This window comes from Mugil cephalus, chromosome 21 (genome assembly GCF_022458985.1).
Source record: "Mugil cephalus isolate CIBA_MC_2020 chromosome 21, CIBA_Mcephalus_1.1, whole genome shotgun sequence".
NCBI classification, from domain to species: Eukaryota; Metazoa; Chordata; class Actinopteri; order Mugiliformes; family Mugilidae; genus Mugil; species Mugil cephalus.
Window position 1 is genome coordinate 18,398,843 of NC_061790.1, and position 23,587 is coordinate 18,422,429.

General features: G+C 41.5%; 1 protein-coding gene across 1 annotated transcript in view; it reads left to right on the plus strand.

Moving 5' to 3' along the window:
* The first annotated feature begins 452 nt into the window (after window positions 1-452).
* The window catches only part of cnih3 (cornichon family AMPA receptor auxiliary protein 3), a 74,288-nt gene continuing 51,153 nt past the window's right edge, over window positions 453-23,587 (plus strand). The window contains 3 exon segments of the mRNA XM_047574269.1: window positions 453-1,007; window positions 1,010-1,108; window positions 18,935-19,003. Coding sequence (XP_047430225.1) covers window positions 972-1,007; window positions 1,010-1,108; window positions 18,935-19,003 — 204 coding nt within the window. The 5' untranslated portion in view covers window positions 453-971.

Here is a 23,587-nt window from a genome sequence, read left to right on the forward strand (position 1 = left end):
GTAAGCCGTGTCTTTGGCGAAATCAATTAAACTGAATTTTATCTTAGTTCATTGTCTTTCCTTTTGTTTAGCCAAATTAAATTAATCGCTTGCCATGGGGGGTGGGTGGGTGGAGGTTGGGGGTGGGGGGTATGTACTTTATGGCATTTTTCATAACTGTACATTGCATCAAGTTTTTCAGTAGTCATTTTGTGAAGGGGATTATAATTATTGGCTTTACTAAATTGGCTATAGAGAAAATAAATTAATGAGTAAATCAATCCCCAACATTGAGCCGCTTGTGAAATACCAACAATTACCTAACCCAGAGTCGTGCGCAAGTTCCACGTGTGAGCATCTGGATGTTCACCAGTGTTCACCAAAGTGGTCAAAGGTGCACCTCTAATGCAAGTGTTTGCAAACGCGCGCGTGCACACAACACACACAGGTTGGCCAGCCGGGTGCGTCTCTCTTAAATCCACCTGTTCACGCATCTTTCTGCGCGCTCCGCTATCTGCTGCTGACAGGACTGTGGGGGGGAGAACAGCATTTATAAACGCCTAGCGAGGAGCTCCTCTCATAACACCACCACAGCTCAGCGTTCACGCTACCGCGGGGCTCCTTCACCCGCCGCTGAATGGATTACCTTCTAATTCACCACTGCCGGATGGGTTTGCGCATGACGTCCACACATCGGTCCCCACTCATCTCCGAGAAACCCGCTGCGTTTCTGTGATTACATGATTACCACGTCAAGACTGCGGACACTGATCGCCCATCATGCCAAGTGCACTGATTTGAGACCAGCTCTGAGTTCGGAGGCGCGTCGCATCGCCGTTGCTGGGTGGACGCACGGCTGATCATCTGGAGAGGTTTTCTGCAACATATTGTTGCGAGCGAAGTCATGGTGCCGGTACCGCCTCTGATGTCAATGGCACCGTGAGAACTTTCTTCGTTGCCACTCTTTTGTACCGCTCCTCTTTTTGTTTTAGATGTTTTTCAGCGGGATTGTGCTTCCTTGGGATATTATCCACCCTTTCCCCTTTCAATTATGTTCACTTTTGCTGCCTTCTGCTACATGCTCTCTCTGGTCCTATGTGTGTCCCTGATCTTCTTCGCAATATGGCACGTAAGTGGTCTTGAGATTTGTCTCCTATTTTTTATATCAGTGTTTTGCGAGCATAATGAACCTGTAGGTGTGCGTAAAGCTGCGAGATAACCCGCAGCCCCGATCGTCCATTCATTTTAAATGTAAATCTTTGCAGCTCCCACTCTGCAAATATGGCAAGAACATTTTCCTTGTCACATATTTTCCCGAACAGGTGCGCACCTGTATCTTAAGCACCTGCTCCATCTTTCATTCGCTCATTCAGCATTTATTCCACTTGGCCACATCCGTACTGACCCAGTTCGGTGTGAGGAAATGCCTGCAACTCTGTGCAGCATCCTCCAGTTCGATTAAACAGCCTTCCTTTTCAGATCAATTGGGAAATCTTGTAGAGTGTCATCTATCCCCTCTCATCTTCCCTCTGCTCCCTCTGCCTTTAATCAAGCCTCAGCTTAGCTACACACCAGTGCCAAATGTGACTGGCTGCATTATGATATTTGAATAATCGAATTATTTGCTCCCTGTGTAACATCTCCATCATCCAAAGCCTTATATAAAGACAGATTTGGGTCAGGTCTTCCAGCCTTTTTGCCTTGGGTCTGTCTTTTGCATGGAAACAGCACCAGACCTGATACACGAGGATTGACTGATCTTCTGGCAATTGCAGCTGATAGTTGGACTCCCTTTCTCTCAGACAGTGGCCCACGTGTCTGCCCACTGAGCAGTAATAAAAGAGTCCAGGACAGTGAGAATGCAGGCGTGCAAGATAGCACAGATTATACTGTTGTCATTATACCTTCACTGATACACAAGACTATCTGTCTATCTGTCTGTCCTGATTCATTACACATATAATAGATGGACAGAGGCCATATGCACCTGTGATAAATTCATCATTTATTGTGTAGCTTCAGCAGTAATCCACGCTGCACCAAGCTTTGTTTTTGCAAGACAACAGAAACAGTGGAGATGCCCCCTCTTCTGACTCTCATGCACGTTAACCTACAGACACGCATCATAATAAGCTGGAGCTCCATACTGGAACATAATTAGGAGGAGGCTGTGCATTGTGAGGTGGGAGGGAGTGGGGGGTGCTGCAGAGCCAAGGCTCCACGTTAACACCAGACACCTGCCAAAATGCTGGGGGAAATTTTGGCTGTAACTCGTCTTCCGCTTCCATCAGTCAGTTCGGCAGGTAGCCATCTCTCCGTCAGCCTTTTCATTTTCTCCTTTCATTTCAACAGCTCATCTGGTTTCAAAGAAATGTGGAAAAACAAAAGAAGAATGACAAAAAACGAATACAAGTCGTGCCGCCACTATGGCCGCTTGACCAAAAGGTTAGCTTTAAATGCCCTGAGCAGGAGTGCATTGCTAAAAAATAGCAAGCGTGCTGAGTCAAACTACCCAGGGTAAAAATCAAGCTATAAACAAAAAAAAGAGCCAGTGGAAATGAACTTAAAAAAACAAAAGCTATAAAGAGGGCCACAGACAAAAGACAATGGAAATAAAATGAGTAATGAACCGCACTGACTAAAATATATTACCGGCTCTGTCAGCAGCCAACACGAGCCATGGTACTCTGAAGATGACAAATGGCTGTGCTCAGACGGACTTCTGTCACTGATTGGCTGTAATCCTTCAAACCATTCGCTGTCAAGTTAATTAGCTGTGCCTTCTCCGCTACTCATGTGCAGGTGCTGATAAATCTCTTCTGATTCCCCTCCTACTGATTCCAGTCCCTCTCATTTACACTTACAGGAAGCTACTGCGTAGTATCTGTTGGGGGTGGGGGTGGGGGCTATCTTTGGAAACATCTCTTATTATTAATCACCTTTCTCTCTGGCCATCCCTGTTCTTGCTGTGGGCCGAGGTGTTAAGGCAGAACAGGTCACGAGGAAGGACCCTGCCAGTGTAAAAATCCAATTAAAATCAGACTGGGAGACGAAGGTAACACCCTTTTGATACCTGTTGTTGACAGGTTTGCGAATCACTGTACCTCTCTAATCACCCTCTGCAGTCCAGGCAGTGTAGCATTTCAGTGGCGGGAATTCGTGACTATGCCTGTAAACTGCACTGAAGCTATGAGATACCTTATTGATTATTTCTGTGTTCTTTTGTTATTTTTGCTCCACAACAATCATCTTTGACTTTAGTTCCAATTGCCATGCCAGTTATAAACAAATGACAACATGTATTGTCTCTCCTTGTGGTCGTTTTTTTTTAATCAGTGCAGTTATTTCTAGTGCCTCTGTAGTTTTATTTAATCTCTTCTGTTATTTTAAGTTTCATTATGCATTTTAAGTCTTTTTGTGTTTGTATGTAGTTGGTGTATTCATAGTTGAGGTTTGAGGTACTTCACAGGTTCATCATTTCCTGTGTTGTACAAGGTTTCTGTGTTCCTTTGGGTTTGTGGTCATTTGGAGTCTATAGGTTTTAAATCTCAGTTGTAATTCTCTGGCCTTTTTGAAATTGCTATCAAGACATTCCTTCTCTTTCCAGTGGTTTTGTTCGTTTGTGCTCATTTTTCATCTCTTTCTAGCCATTCAACTATGTTTGCTGTCAGTTTGCTAGTCATTTTGGCTTGTTTTAAGGTTTGAGGTTTAATTTTTTAATTTTTTAAGTTTAATCAATTAATTTTTTAGTTTAGTTTTATTTTTTTTTAAGTTTCTGTAACATAGCAAATTGTTGTCATGATAAGATAAGATGCTCTTTATTTATAACTAACCAAACAAACAAAAACTCTGTCATATGCCATACCCTCTTTGTCTTGTCTTAAAGGGAAAGGAAATCTTCTAACAATCAACTTTTGCTCCTTTAGCAGCTTTAGCATCGCATTACGGATAGTAAATGTTAGTGAAGTCTATAGTTTTTTAGTCTCAGTTATAATTCTCTGGCTTCTTTAAAATCATGTTCCATCTTTTTGCATGCATTTTTATGAAGACGAGCCTTTTCTTTCCAGTGTTTTTGTTCATTTGTATTCATTTTGTACCTCTTTGTAGTCATTCAACTATGTCTTTTGTCAGTTTGCTATTTTTCTTGGTTTGTTTTAATGTAACTGACAACGGCCATGCTTATCTCAAGGTAACACAGTCAGCAAATTTTGTCATGATAAGGGGTTCATTTATTTCTATATTTAAAACTGACCAAAGAAACAACAACTGCCTTAATTCATCTTGTTTTAAAGGGAAAGTAAATCTTCTGACAGTCCCAAGCTATAGCTCCTTTAGCAGTTCAGCAAGACGCATTTGTCCATTAGGGATAATAAATGTAATATTGATAAAAAAAAAAAAAGCATGTCCCGGTAGTCACACTATAAGACATAATGACACTTCAAACCAGATGCTGAATCAATCTGTTCCACACATAAAATACAACAGCACAGTCACCCATGGGAGCACTCACGTAAGCGATTACGAAGCCATTTTAATTAACATACAAGGTGAACTGCGACCTCCCTCGCGCTCTACGCCTGAGCGCCTCAATGATCCCACTCTGCTTGAGTGATTCTCCTCCCATGTAGCCACAGCCCCTTAATGTACTCTAAGTGTCATTAAAGCTGGGCGCGAGCCACACTCTCTCCCGGTGCACCACTGATGGATGGAAAAGCCCTGGGTGCAGATATGATGTAGAGGTTGCCCTGGCAGCGTTGCAGAGTGCAGCGTGTCAAACTGACATCATTTACATTATACCATGGCAGCTTGGGTATTTACCGTATTTACCACCAGGGTAAAAGCTGTGTAATCCTCTCTAGACTACCACAAGGATGATCATTGGTTCACGTTGTAGTAACTGTAAATGGTACTCTTTATAACAGGTTTACCTGTTATAAAAGTTGTACCTTGACTTTATGAGTGCATAAATAATGCAAATGCTAATTAGCATTAAGCTGATGCAGTAGTAAGTTAAAAGCAATAGCAACTTCGAAGTTGCTAAGTTGTCAGTAGACACCGGATTGTCATGAGACAAAGAGGAAGATGTACACAAAAATTCACAACTTGGCAATTTAGAACTTTTTAATATCATCGTACATGTTATTTGCTTCCTTCAAGACTGTTAGAACTCCTTTGTCTGTTTGCTAAAAGGGAGCTACAGTCAGGTGGAAGTCCATTAGTCCAGAAAGTCACAGGCTCAATGAAGAATGATGCAATATCTATTACAACTTTAGAATGTATAAATATGGACTATATGTCTCAACACTTCCTAGCATCTTGAAATTGGAGGAGTCATGATTTTACTTTACCTCCATCATTTTCGATCAGTTTGCTTAATGTTGAGGGGAAGGTGTTCTGGCACAGAGGCTGTCCAGTTACTTGAAGGAAAATGGCTTGATTGATACATCGGTGCAAAAGGCTGGAACCAAATGCGTTTGGTTCAGTCTCTCACAGTTTGGTATGGGAAGCTTTTGATTTTTTTAGAGTCCCAGGCAGTATCAAAGACCTAGTCAAAGCGTATTTTGCATATATACAGGTCTGCTTTACCACAGCAGAGTACACTACAGCATGGCAGCAGCTGGAGGTAGGCATCATGGCAGGGTGTACAATCTCTCCACTAGCCTTTACAATGGTAATGGAGGTGATTATTGGGGCCTCGAAATGGGTGGTAGGTGGAGAAAAACTGCATGGAGGGTTTCATCTCCCCCCAATTAGGGTCTATATGGATGACATGACGACTATGACGTCAACTGCTCCATGTACTAGCAGACTGCTGGACAAGATAAACAGCAACTTGCAGTGGGCTAGGATGAAGGCAAAGCCAAGTAAGTCTCTGAGTATCTCAGTTGTTAAAGGAAAGGTAATAGATAAGAGGTTTGTCATAAATGAGGAGGTGATTCCCACAGTGCTGGAGAAGCCACTGAAGAGTCTGGGAAGGTAGTATGACGCAAGTCTCAGCAATATAGCACAATTTGAGGGATTGAGACAAGAATTGATTCAAGGCATTTCAAGCATAGACCGGTCAGGGCTCCCAGGAAAACTGAGGTTATGGTGTATGCAATTTGGGTTACTGCCCCAACTAATGTGGCCACTGACAGTATATGAGGTCCCTCTGACAAAGGTTGAGAAGCTTGAAAGGATGATAATTCATCAATTAGGAGATGGCGTTGTGTCCCACACTGCTTAAGCGGTGCAGCCTTGTATGAGAAAGGCATACTGGAGCTCCGAGTAACTAGTCTAACAGAGGAGTTTAAGTGTGCTATGGCTAGACTAAAGATGACTCTTACTTAGTCGAAAGATCCAGTAGTTACACATACAGCTCCCACGGTTAAAACAGGGAGGAAGTGGAATCCAAGCGACACGGTTCAGGAAGCACAGGCTCCCCTCAGGCTTAGGGATATCATAGGTCATGTACAGCAAGGGTGTGGAGGCCTGGGACTGTGTGCATGGAAACCTCTGTGGAGCAAGGCATCAGCAGTGGAAAAGAGGAAGGGGGTAGTGGAAGAAATTCATAGGCAAGAGGAAGCAATGAGATGCACTAAGGCATTGTCACAGGCAAAGCAAGGACAGTGGGTGAACTGGGAGAGTGTAGAGAAAAGTAAGTTGACTTGGAGAGAGCTGTGGAGCATGGACAGTAGAAGGATAAGATTTATGATGTGCTGCCATCTCCCCAGAACCTAAAACAGTGGTTAGAGGAGGATGCTGCCTGCCCACTCTGTTTTTGTGTATGTACACTTAGCCACATTCTGACAGGTTGCAGGGTCAGCCTCTCCCAAGGGAGATATACCTGGCATCATAACCAGGTTCTAAAATGCTTAGCAGCTGCAATTGAGGAAAAATGTATTTAAGCAAATTCCTCAGCTGCTAGAAAGGAGGCATACTATTTTTTTTTGGTGAGGGGGATAAGGCCAGACCAGCGTGAATCAGGCAGGGCGCGGGGCAGCCAAGTTGGCGTAGTGGCTACATCGAGGGAGGTGACTCCGGGACGCTGGAGCTCACTGTTCTTGAGGTGTTGTGGGCCTAACTTAAACATCGGTGAAGGGAGGTGCCCACTTAAAAACCCCAGTGATGTGCCGCACACTGCCCACTGTTGTTGGCTAGGCTGGTTAGCCGGCGTTTTCTTGTGTGTTACTTCTGATCTTAGCAGAGGGGAGAGATGTTGATTGAAGTATAGTCGCATGTCCAATCATTTCTTACTTTTTAGTGTTTGACTTCTGTGGCTAGGCTAATTACCTGGTGTCTGATAGTGTTTTATCTCTGATCCTAGCAGAAGGGAGAGGTGTTGGTTTCAAGTATAGTCGCATGCCCCACCACCTCTCATTACCTCCTGCTGTGGACTAGGCTATGTAACTGGTGTCTGGCTGTATCTTATTTCTGATATTGGCAGAAGGGAGAGATGTTTGGTTGAAGTGTAGTCGCATGTCCCATCATCTCTATTACCTACTGTGGCTGGCTTGGCTAATTAGCTGGTGTCTGATAGTGTTTTATTTCTGATCCTAGCAGAAGGGAGAGGTGTTTGGTTGAAGTGTAGTTGCATGTCCCATTATCTCTATTGCCTACTGCTGCTGGCTAGGCTAGTTGGTAGCTGACTGCTGGTCTACTGGTCGGTTCTCCAGTTGGAGGAGGAGTTTTGCCTCAGATCATGGCACATGGGATTGTCACATCTCGTCCTGTGTATTAATGAATATTTTCTCCAACCATGCCAGCTGTCCACACAAGACAAATGCTAGTTTAAATAACATCAAGGCAACACTGCACATCAGGATTTCATGCACACTTCTGGAGAGAAGAGAGGAGCCAATCAGCCAACGCTGTGCACTTGCCGTACTTTCCTCACCGAGTGTGACTTTGCATCACACTGAGATTTTGACAAGTACAGGGTATTCGCAGGTTTAACAGGAGTGTTGTGTGAATAATCGTTCACACAGAAGAACTGCAATGCACCCTCATCTGTTACTGTCTCCATGGCGTTGGGATGATGGAGCTGTTTTCATGGGAGGGAATGTACAGGAAGTAGTGACTAAGGGCGTGGGACAGTGGAAAATGGAAATACATTGAGGAGAGAGAAGGAGAACTTTCTCTTTATGAAACATGGAGAATTGGATTTTCAAGTATCCAAAGGATTATTTAGCCTCTGAGACAGATGTGAAAATGTTGAAGAAAGATTGAAAGTGAAGGTAATAGTTAACAAAGTACAGGTTTGTGAAAGCCTAAGCTTGTTGTCATGATTTTTAACACCTCACACATCTGCTGTACGGGCCTGCTGGGGACGGTCAGTCCCCATTAAAAAAAAAGGAACGTAAAAAGTCACAGGAAGATAAAAAGGCTTGAGGGATGAGTCTGGTCAAGGTGAGAGAAATGTCTATGGATGCAAGGGTGATGGAGAAGATTGGGATTAAAATTCTTACTTGTGCTGAGTGGCCTGCTGAACAGGTGACTGAGGCAGAATACAAAACAATCCCAGATAAAATAGCAAGTTGGCAGCAATGTATATCAAATGAGACAGGGTCGATAAATGATAAAATTAAAGTTTTTTGTGGGAAAAGTGGGCATGGGCGTGGCCTCATGGAGTGAGGGAAAAGGCCAGAGACAGATAAAGCTTTTCCTGGTGACAAGTGTGACAGCACTGGATCCAAATGCAGGAATAGATGAAGGAGATCAAGAGGAAAATAATTAACTTGAGATGAAAGAACGGACCTGTTTAGATGCCTCAAATAAAGCATTGTGTTGTTGATAGGGCACCATCTTCACCTGGATTATTCATGTCTCTTAATAACAGCCATTAAATAAAGATGAAGTACCTTCAGCTTACTACTTAATGTTCTTGTTACAAATGTCTCTGACTGTGTCCGAAAATCAGTGTCTCATTCAATATTTAACAAAACCTCCATTGGGAACATAATGTAGGAGACCATTAGATGTCAAATGATGGTTGAAAACCATTCACTTATTAAGTTGTTAACCTCACATTTTGAATGTATTCTAATACATTTCAAATAGCCTCCATATTATGGCATTAATGTCCACTATACACACATACACACACACACACACACACACACACACACACACACATGGAAAAAATTATTAGACCGCCCTTGTTCTTCAATTGCCTGGTACAACTAAAGGTTTGTTTGGACAAATATAATGATAACAACAAAAATAGCTCTTAAGATTTTAATTTAAGAGCTGATATCTAGCCATTTTCCATGGTTTTCTTGATAATAACCAAAATTACTTAAGTCCTTACTTTAGTAGCTATGGCATTGTACTGCCATACTACTGTACTGTTTTTAGGCTTTCCATGTTTTCTTTTCTGTCTGTTAGTCACATGATACACACAGGAGTTAGAACTTGACTGCATAACCATTGATTTTGATGACTGCAGCCATGAGTCTTGACATGCTCTCCACCAGCTTCTGACATTGTTCTGCTGTCACAGCAGCCCATTCCGGTTGCAGAAATTCAAACAAATTTGCTTTGTTTTGGTTGGTTGTGGTTCTCCATTTTGATTTTGATGATGTTCCACAGGCTTTCAATTGGATTTAGATTTGGTGATTGAGCAGGCCAAGGCATGGTTTGAAGGTTCTGGTTCTCCATCCAGGCTTTAACTGACCTTGTGTGGCAAGGGGCATTGTCTTGTTGGAAAATCCAGTCCTTCGAGGCAGGAAAGACTTTATCAGCTGATGGAAGAAGACTGTTTTCAAGAGTAGCCCTGTACGTGACCTGGTTCATTCACCTTTCACACAACTGCATTTGCCCTTTTCCACCCATCCTGAAACAACCCCAGATCATCACTGATCCACCCCCATGTTTTACTGTAGGGGTAAGACAGTCTGGTTTGTAGGCTTCTCCAGGCTTCCTCCTGGGTTCATCACTGAAGAGAACCTTAGCCCAATCATCAACAGTTCAATCCTTGTGATCCCTAGCAAAGAGTAACCAGCCCTTCCTTTGCCTTTCGTTGATGAAGGGCTTCTTCTGTGCCCTGTGTGACTTATTCAAGAAGTCGGTTTTGAACTGTCCTTGCTGAGCAAATCACACTTCTCAACAGTGCCCACTCATTTTTAAGGTCATTCTATTTATTCTTCAGGTAATATACCTTTAGTGGTACCAGGCATTAGAATGAACAAGAAATTGAAGAAGTGTAATCATTTTTTTCCCCTAGTTCTTAAAAAACAATTGGACCTTGCTGGAAAAAAAAAAAAAAAAAAAAAGATTACCTGAAAAAAGGTGGCAATTCATTCTGATTGTTTGGCTAAGAAGTTGAATAGGGTGACACAAGCTATCAGATGTTGAGAAAAGCTAGCGGTTTGGCCAGATTATTTAAACCATTTCATTTGAATTGACTCCCTGTCTCAGCAAGTTTAGCTGACCAGAAAAGATGTGTAAAATCTGCATGATTCCATGAATGTGTGCTGTGTGTCTTCTCAGGACTGCAGACTACTATTTTATTTTGCACATTTTGCACATTTACAGATCTCATTATTCTAACCAAAGTCTTATGAAATATAGTATTTCTGCCATGTTGGCTTTATCACGGCTTTTGACAGCTGCCTCTGTGGCTATGAATATACCATTATACTATTAAAGAGATGATATTCCAAATAGGGCAGGAATTATGCAGGAAAAAAGGTCGAATGACATTCAAAAAAAGGCCAGAGGCATAATTCTGTGTGTAATTAATTCATTAAAAAAAAAAAACAATAAAAGAAAACCAGAGGAAATAGAAAGAAGAAGAAATATCCTTAAAGGTTTAAACACGCCTATAAATGACAGAACAAAATCGAAATAAAAGCTAGAATTTAGCAGTGCCACAGAGACTTGCCACCACGCTCCAGTGAATCACGCAGAGGAAGGAGTAGCTTATGTTCAAGGTGCCCTAGTAAGACATCAGGGGGGAGAAATGCATAGGATGATACCATTGATTGTAATCTCAATGAAGCAAACAGTCAACATGGCTTTCTGGCACCAGGCTCAGAAGGCTAATGGAGGTGGCGTTCGGTATATAGCTGGGTTGGCTCAGCATTGATCCACATGTTCATTAACCCCTGCTGGCTCCTCATCCATCATCCTGACTCCTCCGTTTCTATTGTTCCGCTGCACAGTGCATACACCAGAGGATTACGCGGGAGATCCTTGTACTCCCTCTGTTTCTCTCTAGGTGCCTGTTTTCCCACCACTTCCCAAGTATTTTCATACATATACTTTGTTTGGCTACATGGGAGTGCACTTTTAACTGCTTGGGTTTTTCTCTCCCCATTTGTACGCCTTGTCTGTGGTGACTGCGTCTATAAAAAGCTTGTGGCCGTTTTTCATAAACCACCATACAGATCTGATCACATTTTGATTGTCTTAAGATCAGGTTTGGTCATAAACGATCAGGCTTGCACAGGTTTCCAGACACCACGCTCTGCAGAGCATGTTTCATTTTCTGTAGGCATTTCTCTAGGCCAACTGATCACATCTGGCAAGGTAAAGCCCTTGAGGACTGTGGATTTAAAATTAACTAGATTTGCATTGATTTTCCATCCGTGCAAAGATACTCAGAAAATCCAATGTCTCCTGATTTGTAGGGTAGTGGATAACAACCCTCCGTACAGAGAAAAGAAAAGAAACACTCTTAATGGGTAGGGTGGTGTTTACGTGAAATAAATCTGTTAGTTCGTTTATCAATGCTTTTAAACCTCAAATATGTCATGGTACAGACTGGCCACGTCACACCTCATTCATAGGCACAGGAATTTGTCACCTTGGTCATGTATCAGCTTTTTTGGATATTTCGTGAACTAATGTTGCAGAGTTGTTTCTTCTGCAAAACTGCAACAATAGTAGCAGTAAACTGTAAACAATAACCTTTTAAAAATGATTGTTAGGCCACGGAGATCTATTGATCTAAATGAGCCACATAGTTTTTTATGACTTTAGATTTAAAAAGGCCTAAGCCTATACAATTCATTACAGTTCATTAGATCTCAAGAATTCATTCTGATATAATACCATTATCTTAAAAAATAAAGAAATGTTGTATACCATGACCTTGATGAAGCTCAAAAAGTTGCTGATTCCTGTGTCACCTGTGTGTTCATTTAGTAGCTAGCACGATTGAATTGTGATGTTCCGACACATGGTTCTATTATACTGACAACCTTATTGTAGTCAAATGATCATCCATTTGAATGACCTTTCTGACACTGTTTTAACACAAACTGAACAATATGATTTGAATGAATTCATTTTCACATGTGTACCTAATAATAATAATAATGTCAGTATGTGTTGTTACCTTTTTTCTTTTTCTAATTGGCAAGCACCTCTTTTCTTTTTCCTCCACTCTGGGGCAGCACAACAAGCTATAAACAAAACACTAACATATAGGTTCCATGTGATTATTAGTTATAAGCATTAAACTACCATAGATCTAAAAGATTATACAAAGAAGCATTGGTATTTATTTTGAAACATCAGCATTTTCTTTTTTTTTTATTCACTCTCCTTGTTTTGGTCTCTGGCCTTTTAGCTTTCACACTGACCATAGACATAGTCTATATATAAGTGGAGCTTTAATAATAAGTGCACATTTATACATATTTAATGTCCTGTTGTGTTAATTATTGATTTGTGCACAGTTTCACGAATATTTTCTGTCAAAGGTAGTTTAATTTCTCATTTTGGTTTCCACTGTTTTATGAACATTCCCACCATTTTCTTGATAACAATCTATAAAGTCAAGACCATAAACTGACATAGAGTGCATATAAATATGGATGAGACGTGCCCACTTCCTCGCATTGGTCAAACTCATGCTAGTTTCCTGGGGATACAATAATTTTTTAACTTTGGAGCTGGAATCTGCACAGTACAGTCCAAGGGTGAATCCATATGGAGCCACGATATCAATGACTTGGCCACAGTTACCCCAGTCTCATTTGTGTCAAATAACTAACTGAAACAAAACTTCTCAGAAATATGGACACCTAAATTAACTACCTAAAATGACAGAAACTATCCTTGCAAAAAATATATTTCATTTGTTCTTTCATGTTTTAGTTTGGCCCAAGACACGTCCACTAACATGGAGGAGGTGGAGCTTAAGACCTATACAGTAGCCAGTCACCAGGGGGAGCTCTACTTGCTTTGGCTTCACCTTTAAAGGATCTGTTCCACTTTCCTATTTGATTAGAAAATAGTTCTATTTTTAGTTTTACCTGAAGATGTTTCACCACTTATCCGAGTCGCTACTTCAACTCTAAATGACTGGAGGAGGGTCTAGGTTTTTTATTGGGATAATCTGTGTTTGGAATACAGCTGAAACTAACAGGGCTATAGTCTTAAAAGGGCACAATACTCACATGCTATTAGACATATCGGGTCAGATCAGGACAACAACCAATCTGGGAAATTCGGACCTCACCCAGGAGAAGTGTGAAACATTGACAATAAAACTTTGCCTTTGCTGTAGTTATGTTTTTGAATATCTTTTGAATGATGATTACACTTCACAGACAGATGCATATGTTAAAAATGCTCAGTTGATCAAGGGTCATATGCCTTTGGTGCTTTGCAGAAAGTCCTGAAAGCTGAATCATACAGTAAGCTTATATAGACATTTTCAGGAAGGAGGAGATTTATTTCGTTTGATCTCATCACAGTGAATTAAGGGGTTAACTGAGCCAGCAGGGCATCAGGGAAACTGCCTCCCTGCAGCTGTCTCCACCTGCCAAGGTGTTCAGCGCAGATACAGGCAGACACTGACAGGGACATGTTAGCAATTAAACTGCAAGCCAGCTCCCGGCACATGGAGAGACGGTGACCTCTGGGAGGAATTTTCGGCAGTCTCACAGCAGAGCAAAATGGAAATTCAGCCGCATAGAAAAGAAAAACAGAACACATTCCAGTGGGTTGAAAGACAAATATTGCAAAGCTACTTGATTCTCTTACATTCTGTTAAAAGCTGCTGTTACCAAAGAATGGATTAGAAGCAAGAAAGAGCAACACAGGCCTACTCCCGCAACTACTCAGCTAGACGGTACATTTAGTGTCTGATCGATATAAGGAAACAGCTCAGCCTGTGCTGTAAACCTTGCATCATGTTTGTTTCTTAATGCTGGGAAGCAGACTAACAGATTGCATCACAGTCCAACACTGTTGGCAGCATGCATTTGAATGTTAGTGTGAGCACTGCCTTCACCCAGCTCAGTGGTTGATGAGAAATGGTTGTGTAGCGAATTAACCCATATTGTATCAGTTTAGAATTCCACTGTATAATTGAAGCACTTGAATAATTTACGAGACCTTGTAGTTTTTCACATTAGAGTTCAGACTTTTCCTGATTACTGTTGTTGTTTTTAATCTTGTTACCCCATATGAATGCCTTTAAGGCTGCTGCATAGAGTGGAAAGCAGTTTATTTTTTTCATCGACCATAGCTTCAGCTGCAAATTTACACCTTTGTACTGCATCGCAGCAAATTAGGGTATTCACATTTTTGCTCGCCTCTCTGTTCCTTGCCCGCGCACACATGAGCAGCAAGGTGTCAGTCCACTAGCTGCTACAGTCTGCGTAAAAATACACTATTTAAGCAGGATTTGGCAGGCCAAGAGAGGAGCAGAGGGTGCCAGTTTGTTGGCTATTACTGCCAGCCAACCTTGACTTCAAAGCAGTCTGCTAAACTGAGCATCCATATCAAAACAGAGATGGAGCTGCACACACATAACCCCCAGTCATTGCCAGCAGATCTTGAGCAGGAATCACCCTTGGAGCATGTCAAATTAGTTTTGAGTTTGGTCATCTGGTCTGTGCTCAGGGGCAAATTTAGATTCTAATTATGACAGACTGACAGTTTAATACAAACATTATCTTTATAGTTATAGTTTAACGGACACGTAATCCAAACCAACCTGCCATAGTATGACTCAGTTCTTATCAAAATATGAGTCTAGGAACACACCATTTGGATTCCATAAAACAATATGGATAATAATAATACCTCTGCACACAATTGGACGGTCCTACAACCAATCACGTCAACCAAGTACATAAGCAAGAATGCCTTCATCGCTCCAAATTGCTCGTCCTTTAAAGTTATCCTGCTGTCAGTGTCTTATACAACAACCATTTTGTTGTGAACAAATTCATCCTCACGGCACTCAGATGACAAGTATGGCTACATCTTTGTTACACTTATGTGCAACATCCAGACCATTTAATTGGACTGTTGTTGGAGTGTAACCAGTTCTTAACAGATCTGCCAGGCGACATTTAGTGTTAGGAAATTTAAGGTTAATTTCCCATATTTGGGAATGTGTTGTGATCGGTAACGGGCAATACACATCAGAAGACAAACCATTAGGCACGTTGCTCTGTGTTATCCATATAATCAATTACCTGCAATAAATGATTTGGATAGAAAGATATACACACGCATGAACTGTTTACCAAAATTACCATTGTAAACCATTCAACCAGTGGTGGTCCATCCGAGCCAGCAAAGCCTTCTCTTCTGGCCTAATCTTCATAAAAACCATTGACTTACATTATAATATTTTCCCATTAATCTAATTAAATCATTCCCAATAGTCCATGCTCTTCATTTTGTGGCGTGTTTGTCAGTTGCGGTTCTTCTTTCAGTGTAACTTTGCTTCAGAGCTTTTATCCAATAATATTTCAAAGCGTCAAAGAAATCTGCCTGATCTGCGCATCCTCTGATTGGAGGGTCAGAGAGTTGTTCCCTTTAAGCCAAACGAGCTGCACAAGCAAATCGGCTGTGCTAACATTTTGATAGCTATTTTTTTTTAACTCATGATGGTGAAGGAGGAGAGGAGTGACTTGGTTACAGATTAACTAGAATTAACCTATGAGCACTAAGAGGAGAACTTGATGTTGGATTTGACGTATGTGGCGCTGGGCTTTCTGAATAGTTCATCCTGAGGCAGATGGGTCCCTCTATATGAGTTGGGTTCTGCTCAAGGTTTCTTGAAGTTCTCCTCAACACTGTTGCCTTGGTACTTGCTTTGGAGGTTTCAGGCCAGGTTCTGTGAAGTGTCTTAAGACATTTAGTATTGCCATTGATGACCATTCAATTGAACATTATAGTATTATGGGATTTTTATATCAACTATTTGGTTATGTTTACTTTTGCCTCTCCTTCCTAATAAAGTTGTTAAGGCATGCTCTTGGAGTCTGAGCGCTGTGGGTATACCTGAACTGCACTACCAAGGTTTGCCTCAGGTCTCTGATCTGAGTTTCCACTTTCCTCTGGCTTATTTGCTTCGGCCATCCCTTCATTTTTTATGGTAGCTGGCCTCATCCTCGGCTGAAATTGAGCCAATTCATGTGATCTGGGTGTCTGATGAAGACACTGCTTAGACACTTTCTTGAGACCAAGAGCACGCTGAAGGCTTAAGCAACCCTCTTTGCCCAAAAAATGCTTCTGGATTCTAAAGGAAGAGCAGGAGGACATAGCTAGGGAAAAACACGTCTGAGCTTAGTGTTGTGCCACTTTGATCGCTGCCTGGGTCCTGGGGGAAATGATCCATTGCTGCTACACAGTTTGTCTTCATGAAACAGTGTTTCTGTACACAAAGTCATACGGCACTTCTTGTATGTTTGGATTTATGTACCCATAACGTCTGCGCGTGTGTTCCCATCACCCGTGAGGAACAGCCTGAGGGAGCTGACACACTGTAACAGAGCATGGCAATGAGCCAGGATCACTGTTCACATCCACTGGGAAATAACATGTAAAAAGCTGCCTGTCAGTGTGGGGGCGAGCCCAGGGAAATAACCCGGGATTGGTGTGAACCTCTGCCATCTCTCTGATGTTAATTCCCCATACCCACACATTCACATGTAGAAAGCACACATACACCACAGACTCTTCTGTTTCTTGCTCGTATAAGACATGATGTATAGATAACGTTTTCTTACCACACAAACTAATCCAGCTTTTCTTCCGCTGCACACACACAATATGTGAGATCCTCATCTTCCAGTTTTCCCATGGCGCACACACACTGGAGACGCACAGCGTATCTCATGTGCAGGTACACTGCATGACACAGTTGTATCTTTTTCAGCAATGTCCCTCCAGCTATCTTCACGCACACACAGAATCCCCTCCTGTGGCCCAGCTAGTCAAGTGCTGACATCTGTTTTTGTAGTGTGGTTGCCTCCAGCGTGTGAAACACCAATGGAATTGTTGCATAGTTTCTCTGCCGGTCTCATCTGAGTTATGTCGAAGAGCTATCCCACAATGCAGCAGCCTCTAACAAGCCAAGAGTTTCTGATTTCTCAGTCTGATACATGCAATTGTTGTGCCCTGTGGGCAGATCGGATTCGACATTTTAACTGGAGCAGGTTGTGGCAATGACAAAGGCCGCCGAAACCTTTTTTCAGATTTGTAAATGCGTGCGCGTAATGCCTGATAGCAAGAGCAACACAGAAAGAAAGAGAGGTATCTGGAATGCCCTTGTCAAGGGCGAGGCTTCTTGCCTGGGAATTTCCACAGCTTGACTGAATCGGTCAGCAGAAGATGAGATGATATGGACATAAGACATGCTGCAGTAAGACTGTGATGAAGCTTAAATTTCAGGGCAGTTTCATCCTGAGCTTTACCTTACATGCCTCAAAACAATGTAACACAGTGTTGCTACATATGCACTTAACAAGACGCATTAGAAACCATTAATATTTTGTCACTTTTGAAATTGCTTGGTCACATTAGCTCAGTTGCACATACAAAAAATAACCACTAGTAAAAAGAGAAAATAGGTGTAACATAGTTTAAAAAAGTTAAAGAAATAAAATAAGCAAAAAAAATACAAAATTTACATATGAACAAATGTACAAGTAATAGAGACAGACTATAAACATATACTATATACAAAGGAAAAAGGTGCAATAATATGCATTGATAACATGAGGCTATCTGTTACAGAAAGGTTTGGATTGAGTGTGTTATGAATGGCGTCCTGCAGCATTCACTGTTCTCTTCTGTTCTACGCCTCACACATTAAAACGCAAGATTTTGAGGAAAAAAGTGCAGCATGACACATCTACTTGCACAGTATAAAATAGAATATCTGAATACCTGAGCTTGCTTTGTCATTCTGCTGTCCCAGTTAGGCTTTTGAATGATGGCACATAATTGGCAAAATAAATAAATAAATAAATAATTGTCCCTGGCCTCAGGCACATCTTAACTTCCAGAGCTGCACTACCAAGGCAGCTCTGCACCCCTTCCAGGTGCTGCACAGTAACATTGCTGCAACATCAACCCAACCTCTTCATTACTGTCTGTGCATTTATTTATAGTACTAACGGGGCAGTATATTAACAGGGGGCAAAGCAGAAAAAAAGCAAAAAAAAAAAAAAACAGTACAGTCTTTGTGTTTTATTCAGTATGCCACAATGACAATGTCAACAAAATGAACATATGCAGTTTTTAAAGAAAAAACTACACTTTTTTAAACTTAATGCCTAAATGCTTTTTTATTATTGTAGTCAAAGTGCAATAACAGTGTTCATCACCACTTCATTACATATCAGCACTGGCTAACTGTAGTGTTTCTGTTGCTTTTGGACAGTATTGGAGCTCAATGTCAACGCAACATAAGACGTATCAGGCTTTGGATAAACACTACATGTTAATATGGTTTTGGTCTTTGTATAGAATTTCCACACTAATTAAATATATAGCATATTTCCATCTGCGATGACACTAATTTGTGTCATTTAACATAAAGACAATGTAATAACATGGTCCTCAGCAGCCTACTTTGGTACATAAATCTACACTGCAGGCTGTTGGCAATCACATTGTTTCGTGGCTAGAAATGTAGTTTTTGAGCTGTCCCCCTATCTTACCGATTGTACAGTCATTGCTTCTTCTCCTCTCTCTCCCTCTCTCTCTCTGTCAGATAACAGCTTTTGATGAGCTCCAGGCTGACTTCAAGGTGCCGATCGATCAGGGCAATCCACTCCATGCGGTAGGTTTGCTTTCCCGACTTATTTTAATCCATACTGCATAGGGTTGTCAAGTTGTTGTAGATGGAACATATGGAAAATGTTACAGGCAATACAAATAGGTCATCTGCATTGCAATCTACATGTCCGCACCTTAAGTCTCTCTGTTGCCATTCATTTTAATTCTATGCTCTATGCCCTCAGGTCAAAGAATGATGTATTGATGACTCACACATTGTTTATGCATTAAAACACTGTTTTGAACTTTTTGAAATTTGAACATTGGTGAAATCTAGTCTATCCTGTGCATGCATATGACCATATGAAGATTGACCCAGCTCAAACCCTAGACCACAGCTTGTCAGCAGGTGATTGCTTGGGACCCCCGACCAGTAGGGTCCACTAGCGTCATGTTATTTCGCTCATTCTTCATTTGACGGTTAGCATTACTTAACTTAGCTAGCAGAGCAATGTGTGCAGCTCTGTTGTCCATGACCAGGTCTAATGTGGAAATTTTTGCCTACGTCCCCAACAGCCTCTAGAATGGCCTTTCAGTGTACTTTATAAATAGGACCCTTTTTTTATTATTATTTGAAAGAGTATGGCTACACATTTTAGCAATAGCAATATCAAAGGTTATATGAGCTAAATAAAACATACCAATATATGGTATATACATAGTGTACATCCTGAACCACGACTGCATGTCTAATGGATGTGCTGCAAACATTTTATGAAACCTTAATGCATCTATATATGCAAATGTATAAATATTCCCATATTTTGCAGTGACACATAGTTCCACTGACTGATTCTCTTTGAACCATGGCCAAATCTGTCACCACCTTCTTTCCGACAAATTGTCACAGCAATGAAAAACAAGCAAATACATTCTGCTTCATCACTTTTCCAAATTTGCCACGGCAGTGAACAGGAGAAGTTGTGGAGAAAAAAACCTACTATACAGTAGGATTGGCCAGCACCGGAAAGATACCCTTGGGTGAAGTTGTTTTAGGATGAATTCCAGCTCTCTAAATCCTTCTCCCTTGAGTCCGTCGGGCTTTTACTAACACAGTTGGCTTTTAATAATGCATGGTGTTACAGTACAGTACCAGCAGTGAGTCTGAAGGTGACTTTGACTTAAGAGCTCTGGACCATAGGCCTATAGCTCCTCTGCAGTATTGACTTCTATACATCCTTGGGGATGAGCAGCGGAATGAACAGAAAAAAGTTGGAGGAAGATTGACAAAAAAAAAAAAAAAGGGTAAAAGAAGAGCAAGAGATGGAGGGCTGGCAGACTGAATGAGGGAAATGGCTGCACAAGGCAAATGAAGAAAAATTCTTTCGGGTTGAAAGGCATTTTCAAAACTCTGAAAATAGTGCATTAGACCAGATTTCCCCACTCAGTACCACTCTCATATTTTGTCACATTTGCATGTCATTATGCAATGCAGAAACATATCAAAGAATCCAGAGGCGGGAAGGGTACAAAAGGTTCTATCTAATTTTCTCTTCCCTTTCCTTTCTTCTCTCTCTCTTCCATGTTGTCTAAACCCGTCCTTCTGTCTTTTGCCTCGTGCTTGTTTTGCGACGCGTCACTGCGATTGTATTATGTATTTTTCTAGTGCACGTTCATTAAATTAAGGTCAGAGCTACTGTTAAAGTTTTAATGACAGTTTTGATGTTTCGCTGTTTTATCTTGGTTCACAGTGACCTGGAAAACCTTAAAATGTTTGTTGATTTCTCTGTCATGCTGGGAACCTCCATGACTCACTAACCTTGCTTGCCAAGCTTTAAATGGCATATCGCATGGTACACATACTTGTTAAAACGCTCATCCTAGCATAATAGCAATGATAAAAAACAATTACCACAAGCACACGTATGTCTACAGTGTGAGCAGAGGAGTCGGCAGTTGTGGTGGCGGAGGAAGTGATCGAGGTAACACTCGTTAATGGCTTGGATAGCACGAAACGTTTAAGGTGGAACTCTGCTGTAAAATTTGGTACACACATACACACACACAACGCAGCATCAATTCGATTCAAGTCAGTTCATATAATGTCACAACCAAAATCACTCATACGAGGAGAAACTACCTCCTTAAGACCGGCCAGGTGGAGAAGATCCAAATCAACAGATAAATTCACACATCAGGATAAAGCATGCATAAGGATACTGCCCATACACTGATCAGGCGTGACCACCTTCCTAATACTGTCTGCCTCCAAAGCAGTTGTGACTCATCAGAGAATGGACATGGGCCTTCTGAGGGTGTCCTGTGGTGTCTGGCAGCAGAAAATGAATTCAGATGCCAAGTCGACACATTGTGCTGTTCTTCATGTTTTTTGAGTGGTTCCTGTGCTTGTGTCAGGCTGCATCCTGCTGGGGATGTCTGCTGACTTCGATTAGTGTCATTGCTATGGGGTGGGGGTGTCTGGTCTGGTCTAGGTGGGTGCTACGTGTCTAAGTAACATCCACATGAATGCCAGTTCTATAAGTTTCCCATTAAAACGTTGAATTGTAACAAGATGGTCATTGGTATTTATTTCTCCAATCAGTGGTCACAATGTTGTGGCTGATCGGTGCATTATGGCTTCTGCGAGAAACATTTATGAGAATGATCTCACTTCTAAAAGCTGCTTAGCCCATATGTGCCAAAGCTGGCCACTAAGATGCTACTTTTGGTATGGTTCCTTGGAGTTTTGAAACTCTCTGCCACTGTTGCCACAAATCCAGGTGTCATTTCTCCACACTCCGCATCTCTTTCTAACGTTAACGCTTCCAATCATTTCGGTTCCCAGCTTTTCAACGCTGCTGCTTTTTTTAACTTTCACTGTTACTTTCACAGTTCGTTTCAATGTTCTTCCGTGCTTTCACTTCGACCGACCCGTCAGTGTATTAACCCAGAGAAACGTAGAAAAGTTCCACTTCCACCGATACTTTTGCTGATATTCCAGTTTTTATCTTCACTTCAACTGGTACTTCAGCTGTTCTTCTTATTGCTGGGCCTTCGACTTTTGTGACACACAAAAAGTTTTTGACTGAAACCACGAACCCACACCATTTTACTCTACTACAGACATTTTTGTCTCCGGTGCGAGTGAAAGAAAGAAACTGAGACAGTAAATGTAGATCTGTGCATGGCACTAGAATCCCCTTGGGCCTTATTACATTTTCCATTTGAGTTTCAATAATTTAATTACACTGCCTACCCTGAACGACGTACATCTTACTTTTTAAGATTTTAGAAAATGTTCCTTTTATCATTTTCCTTATTTCTTTAACAAAGCAGGTCAGTGGTTTCATCCTGAACCGAGGGTCAGCCATAAGTCTTCTTCCCGCTGTTTTAAAGACTCACACACCCAGTCTGCTTTTCCTATCTTCTCTCTCCGTCTCAGCCTTCCTTCTTTGAAAGCAAGCGGTCTAATTAGCAGCTTCTGTCACCCTGCTCTCTCGCGGGAGGAACCTCACATTGAGCAGGCTCCTCAGGCAGACAGAGGTGTCGTCTCGCTACCTCTCCGTCAGTTTGTCTTTCTTGTAGACTCACAGTATATGTAACTTTATGTAAAACATTCTTGAGCGCAACACACACATGTTTAAACAGCGGTGGGTTTTAATTAGGCAGTATATATAGCTTTCCACACTTTAATTTTACTGGGTCTCTGACTTCATCTGTTTTAGTATCTCAAGTGTTGTATAAGGCTCCCATACTGCCTGTTGTTTAGACCTACAGTACAGACTGGTGCTTCTGAGCGCGCCTCATCCTCCTGCAGGGTCAGAGTGCAAACTGTAAACATAATGAGTGACAAAAATTTGTGCTTCATAAGGAATTTAAACAGCTTAAATCCATACATATCTACATATACAAGCCCAAAGAAGTGGGATGTCAGAGTGGACAGTACAGACGTCTAGAGCAACAAAGAACAAGACCAAGTATTAGACTCATTGTTAAACATGGGGTTTCCTAAATTCTTTCTTGCTCCACAGTTCTTAACCTTTCACACTTAGGTTCTCTGCCAAAGGCCTAGGACCTTGAAGGTCTAGCGCAGTAGCTTAGCTGTTCCGACACAGCACCACTCTGGACAGAGATCTCATGTTGTCTCATGTTGAAGTCTCACTGGACCTTAGGTCGGCTATTCTCTCTTCCACTTCATCCATGGGTACTCCAGGCCATACATTGCACAGATGTTCAAGTTTTCATCTTACAGGTTAAGGATAATGTTTGAATTAGTTTTATTGTCCATATTAATGCTCACACTCTTTCAGTTGGTACCATCTCTTTTTAACCTCTTCTGTCAGGTTAACTAAAAGCTCACTGAGACTAGTGATGAGAACGAAGCTGGAGCGACCACTACATCTTTCGAACAAATCTAAACTCTGAGGTAGTAAGCATATTACCGCAGTCAGAGATCTAATTTAGTCTCCCTTAATTACACCCAACATGAACTGTTGGATCAAATAATGTAGACCAAAGTTCTGTAAATAGATCAACAAGATAAATCTAACCTCACAGCATAGAAAATGAGAAAAAACCCTAAAAGATCTTGTTACAAGTCAGTCATCATTATGGCAGTAGCTCAGCAGCTAGTCTGATTTAGTTCGGG